This window comes from Tupaia chinensis, unplaced genomic scaffold (assembly GCF_000334495.1).
Source record: "Tupaia chinensis unplaced genomic scaffold, TupChi_1.0 Scaffold147433_1, whole genome shotgun sequence".
NCBI lineage: Eukaryota > Metazoa > Chordata > Mammalia > Scandentia > Tupaiidae > Tupaia > Tupaia belangeri.
Window position 1 is genome coordinate 2,513,081 of NW_006207284.1, and position 6,668 is coordinate 2,519,748.

General features: G+C 40.5%; 1 protein-coding gene across 1 annotated transcript in view; it reads left to right on the forward strand.

Annotated features, from left to right (window-relative positions):
• The window catches only part of UBXN4 (UBX domain protein 4), a 52,411-nt gene that overhangs the window by 26,122 nt on the left and 19,621 nt on the right, over window positions 1–6,668 (forward strand). Inside the window, exon 6 of the mRNA XM_006169721.3 lies at window positions 3,694–3,787. Within this exon, the coding sequence (XP_006169783.1) occupies window positions 3,694–3,787 (94 nt within the window). The remainder of the gene's footprint in view (window positions 1–3,693; window positions 3,788–6,668) is intronic.

Genomic DNA, 6,668 nt, shown 5'->3' on the forward strand with positions numbered 1-6,668 from the left:
TTAAATTTGCTGTAAGACATGTGTGCTTGCCAGAGAGAAATGAACAGAGAAGGAGAGGGAGCAAGTACCCCACATTGGCCATGGTCACACTTCAGTTTCTTCATTTCTCCATTCTTTTCAGATTTGGGGCACATATGCCATCTTTTACAAGCTGCTGGGTCATTTGAACAGTGCCGTCCACCATGTGAGATCCAGCTCCTTTAATAACTAGGCCACAGGGCTGGCCCTGGATTACATTTTGTTCATAGCTGTAGACACTCTGGATTCTGTTACAATCCTGCAGAGAATGTTACTCTTTTTGGTTTAATACGCAGTTAACTTGGTTAGACTCTGCAGTAAGCTCTGTCTTACCTGAAGTAAACAGCAGCTCTAATCCCAGTTCTTCATTGCTTTTTAAAAATATTCATTATGGGGCTGGCAGGTGACATGGTGGTTAAAATGCTGGACTCCTACATGGGCTGACCACGGTTCAAGTCCCTGACCTGGTAGCTCACATTCTCACTTTCCCTCTATCTCTGACTCTCTCTCACTGGTCAACTTAAAGAATAATAATGATAATAAATAAAAACGAATTTTAAAAATTAAATAATATTCATTATGGGCTCAGCTGTGCTGGTGCATGCAGGAGGCTGCTGCTGTGCAAGGCTGGGGCCTCATGGGAGGCCTGGGTTTTGTTACCAGACCAACCTAATAGGTCAGGCATGGTAGCACATACTTGTAAACCTTGCTAACTGAGAGTCTGAGGCAGGAAAGTCACAGCATTGTGATAACCTGTCAGAAGTACCTATCTTTTTTTCTCCCTTTTCCATTCCTTCTGTGTATTTTCCTCTCTCCCTCTCATTCAAAACAAAATTTAAAATTTAAAACGTGTAGAAATTGAGGAAATAGTATAACAAATCTCATGAACTCAGTCCCTGTGTTTGACTGTTTTTAATTCATGGTCAATATTGTTTCCATCTGCGCCCACTCCTCTTCTACTTGCCACTTAATATTTAGAATAAATCACAGGTGTTTCATCATTTCACGCATAGCTTTTGATACGTAATTCTAAAAGATAAGGACTTTTTTTAGTCATTCTGTGTGACTTACAGCCTCCCATGCAGTGGTCCTCTTCATAAACCTCCAAGGCTGGGCCATATATTTTGCCTTTTTAAACTTTTTTTTTGGGGGGGGGGGGGGTTTTCTGCTACAGGGTGCATGTGCTTGCCAGAGAGACAGAAAGCGAGAAAATTGGCCACGTCGCAATCCCTTCTCCATTCTCCTCTTGTGATCTTGGGCACGCACACACACGCGCCTGGCGTGAGTATAAGCCACAGTGTCCAGGACTCAAGTTCTAGATGTCTCTGACCTGTTTATCTATTATAGATTAATATCTTGTGAGGGTATCCTTTGAATATTTTTCAAAATAATAAATACATATATTAAGGCTGGCAGGTGGTATAGTGGTTAAGGTGCTGGATTCCCACATGGGTGACCACAGTTCGAGTTCCAAACCTGGCAGCTTGCTTCCTGTTTCCCTCTTTCTCTCTCTGATTCTTTCTGGTCAGATTTTTTTAAAATAATAAAATTAAGTAAAATAATTCTTAAAAATGTATACATATTCTCTGTATGGATAGGTTCAAATAATAGATGTTTCTTGAAAAGCTCCAAATTCAGCATTTTGAAATAATTGCATTATTTTCTATATCTTTTTCTTTTTTTGAGAGAAAAAGAAAGAGAGGTTTTGTTTTTAGGAGAGAGAGTTTTTGCTTTAGAGCATGTGTGCTTGCCAGAGAGACAACGAGAAATCTCTCCCTCAGGCGATGACCATGCCACAGTCCCTTTTCCTCAGTTCTCCTCTTGGCGAGAAATCACCCCACAGAGAGGATGGCCACATTGCAATCCCTTCTCCTCCACTCTTTTAAGCCACCAGGTCTGGGGCTCAAACCAAGGTCAGCCATTTGGGAATCCAGTGACGTAACTATTACACCATCTGCCCTGTTTTCTACATCTTGTAAAACCTGATGGACACTTTATCTTCAAGCCACCGGGTCCGGTACGCAAACCACGGTCGACTACGTGGGAGTCCAACAACATAGCCATTACGCTAACTGCTGGTTCCCCTTAAACTTTTATTATGGCAATTTACAAGCACATTTGAAAGCAGAAGGAATAATGAGCCCAATACACCCACCAGTCATATTCAATAATTGTCAGTATTTACTCAGTTTTTGTCTAACAGCCCACCCCCAGATTATTTTAAAGCAAATCTCAAGTATTATGTGATTTTTATCTGTAGAGATTTAAGTATCTAAAAGATATGAACTTGGGCCAGCAGGTGGCATGGTGGTTAACGCACTGGACTCCCACATGGCAGAATATGTCTCAAATCCTGGACCTGGCAACTTACTTTCTCACTTTCCCTCCCTCCTCTTCTCCCTCTCGTTGTCTCTCTCTCTCTCTGGTGAACACATGCGCTCAATAGCAAATTAAAAACTAAGTAATAAGGGGGTGGCAGTTGATGTGGTGATTAAGGTGCTGGACTTCCTCATAGCCAACCACCATATAAGTCTCAGACCTGGCCACTTGTTTTCTTACTCTTTCTCTCTCCCTGTGTGTGTTATGTGTCTCTCTCTGGTGAGTATACATGCCCTGTAGCAAATTTTAAAATAATAATGATAAATAAAATTAAATCAATCTTTCTTCCTTTCTTTCTTTCTCTTTCTCTCTCTCTCTTCCCTTCCCTTCCCTTCCCTTGTGGAATCTTTAAAGGAATGCAAGTATAAAAGGGCTCTTAAAGGAGTCACTCTCGTCAGCAGAAGTAGATCCTTGGAACAACTCAAGTCTAGAGCTACCCCCAGGATCAAACTGGGCCTCTAGAGTTACATTGTTCAATACCATAGCAAGAGCCATATATGACTACATTAAATTAATTGCTTTTAACTGCAGTTTAAAGTTTAGTCCCTTACCTGTAGTCATGTCATTTCAGGGACTTCGCAGATTCAAGTGGCTAGTGGGTATTAAATTGGACAGCAAAGATCCTGGACGGCGCTGCTCTAGAGTGAAGCTGGGAGCACCTAACTTCCTCCTGGCAGAGGAAGCCTTTCTCCTTTTTCTGACTTCTGCCTGGAAGAAGTGGATATCTGCCTTATTTCCATTTATACACTATTTTGTTTACTGGGTTGTCAGGAAAGTCATGATACATGACTTAGAAAAATGCATTGTGACTTTCCTGACGACCTAATAGATCCAAAATTTAGGAACAGTAATAATAGCTCATTTCTTATCTTCTGCTTCATTTTATGGGAGACATATGCAATTTTTAAGAAGCAAAATTGTTTTAAATTTATATTTGTACTTACTCAGGGTACAATATAGTTTTTTAAAGCATGCATACGGTGCATGATAAATCAAAGATATTACTATATTCCTCATCTTCAACAAAGAACATTGTTGTGCACCTTCAATTTTTGTTCTTAGTCTTTTTTTAAGAATATTGGCAATGTCTTCTTTTTTTCCTCTGTTGTGGTGTACGATTCCATACTCTATTTGCCTTGTTTACATGCAAATTATTGTGTCTGTTAAACATTTCTTTCCTGAGCACTTACTCCACTGAAGCAAGACTATTAACAGATTTTGTAACCCAGAAGATTTATCCCTTTTAAAAATTGCAATAAGTGAAGTTTTCTTTTATCTTTTTATTTAATAATTAAGGAGGAGGAAGTTCAGACCATGCCACTCCCTCTCAGGAGCTTAGTGGATATTCAAACCAGAGACCTGCAGAGGACCTCACCGTCCGAGTGGAAAGGTTTGCTTTTATTTTTGCATATGGCATTTGGTTTTCAGTTATTTTGTTAATTTGAATAAAAGCTAAAATTACAGAAGTGTAGTTTCAGAATCCTAAATCGAAACTTTTAATCATTCTACCAACTTATTTATAGACATGAAAGTTATGCCCTAGAAGTAAAGCTTTTCTCTGTCCCTGAAGTTAGTTTTTAAGATCTGATCATTCTAAGACTTTATTTTTACTGATGTTTTGGTACTGGGGTTTCTGTCTGTGACTTCTGCTTTTATCTCTCTATTCCATAAGGACAGTGAGCTCCAGAACGGCAAGAACTTGAGTTCATTTTATGACTGTGTGCGAGCCTAGTTTCTGCATCAGTGGGTGTCTACTAAAATGTAATCTTTTATTAGTTAGTCTAATAATCAAATACAAATTTGTTTTCTGCAGTTTCTAATCTAGTATCTTTATTGATATAGTAATTATTAAAGCATAGTTTGTAAGCTGTGATTCTGAAAAGTTAAATGAATTAATGATTAATGAGTAAACATGAATTTTTTTTTTTTTTGAATGGTTTTTGCTATAGGATGCATGCACTTGCCAGAGAGACAGAGAGATAGAAAGCGAGAACCCCCCCCCGGGGGGGGGATGGCCACGCCGCAATCCCTTCTCCTCCATTCTCTTCTCGGGATCTTGGGCACGCATGCACACGCGCCCAGCCTGAGTTTAAACCACTGGGTCTGGGACTCGAACCATGGTCAGCGACATAGCCATTACACTAACTGCTGGTCCCAAGCAGGAGTCTTTTTATCCTGTCTTAAAACCGTTTAGATTTCATTATTTGGAAGTAAAAGAAGTTCCTTAGAGTCTTGATATTTTCTTGCTCATATAGATGCTTTGGGAAAACAGGATTCAAAATAATTACTGTTGTTGCGTCACTTATGACTCAGTGAAACCCTGAATTCTTTTTTTTTTTTTTTGAAACCCTGAATTCTGATGTTTTTTTGTAGGAGATGGGGCGGGACAGGGTCAGCTTGAGGTACAGAGCTGGGTAGATCCTGTCAGGTGTGTGGCAGTGAGATGAGGCTACAGCAGCAGCAGCAGGGCCAGTTCCTGGTGGCACTTCATCGTGTTTCTTCTTTGCTAAAATCAGGCCCACTACTGTGGACCCTTACTTGTACTCTGCTGGAGTAAAGTGAAAATAAAAAATCTAAGAAAGGGTTTGGAGACTTGGAATGAAAAAAGAAACCTGTCAGCAGCTGACATGGTGGTTTGGGCGCTGGACTCTCATATAATGACTGTTGTTTGAATCCTGGACCTGACGACTTGCTTTCTCAATGTTTCTCTTTCTCTCAATCTAGTGAGTGTACATGCCCTGTGGCAAATTTAAAAATAATAATAATGATAAATAAAATTGAATAATTCTTTTTATAAAAGAAACATGTTGGGTAGTCTTATTGTTGAGTGGGGTAGTTGCAAACAGAATGTAGTCCATTCCAAAATCAGGCAGAGAAGAAAAGCATATGACTTTATCTTGCTTACCTCTCAAACTTGTCTTTCTTGATATTTGTCTTCAGGCATTGTATATATATATATTTTTTAAGAATTATTTAACTTATTTATTTATTTATTTATTTTAATTTGACCAGAGAGGGACAGCAAGTAAGCAAGAGACAGAGAGAGAAAGTAGAAAACCAAGCTGCCAGGACCAGGACTTGAACTGCAGTCAGCCATATGAAAGTCCAGTGCCTTTTTTTTTTTTTTTTTTTTGAGAGATTTTCACTGTAGGGCGCGTGCGCTCGCCAGGCAGACAGAGAGAGACATAGAGACAGAAAGCGAGAAATCACCCCCCGGGGGGATGGTCACGCCGCAATCCCTTCTCCTCCATTCTCCTCTCGGGATCTTGGGCACGCATGCACACGCGCCCGGCGTGAGTTTTTTAAGCCACCGGGTCCGGGACACGAACCGCGGTCGACTACGTGGGAGTCCAGCGACATAGCCATTACGCTAACTGCTGGTTCCCAAAGTCCAGTGCCCTTAACCACCATGCCACCTACTGGCCTCCTGTCATCATTTCTTAATAGCTTCCCTCATGTAAGAGAATGTCAGCTGGTGTCTGCCTGTGTGTTTCTGCAAAGAGAATATAATATACCACTTTTGATTAATAAATAGTTTTAATGTGTGATGTATTTAGTATAGTGAGATTAAAAAAAAAGATACTTTAGGACGTATACCAAAATGTTTACACTACTGAAAGAGAAGTTTGATTTTTTGTTGTTGTTGCTCTATTCTGAGGTTGCTGAATTTTCATCAAATATTATTACTTTTATAATTATCAGGACAGGATGGCTTTACTGTTAGAGATTCCTTATGTTTAAAAAAAAACCCAGCAGATGGCATAATGGCTACATCGCTCGATTCTCATGTAGTCGACCTTGGTTTGAGTCCCAGACCTGGTGGCTTAATGTCACGCTGTGGGTGTGTGCGTGCGTGCCCAAGATCCCGAGAGGAGAATGGAGGAGAAGGGATTGCAGCGTGGCCATCCTCCCTGGGGGGTGATTTCTCTCTTTCTGTCTTTCTGTCTTTCTGCCAAGTGCACATGCCCTCTAGCAAAAACATCTCAAAAAAAAAAATGTAAAGTGCTCTTGGAGATAAAGTAGAAATACATAATTTTACAAAGACTATGCTGTTGGGACTAGCAGATGGCATAATGACTACATCACTGGACTCCCACATGGCCAACTGCAATTTGAGTCCTGGACCCAGTGGCTTGCAACTTCTACTGGGAAAAAAAAAAAGAAAGAAACTCCCACTGGTCATATGTACGTGCATGTCCAAAAGCCCAATAGGAGAATGGAGGAGAAGGGACTGTGGTGTAATCATTCCCCCCCCCCCCCCCGGGGGGGGG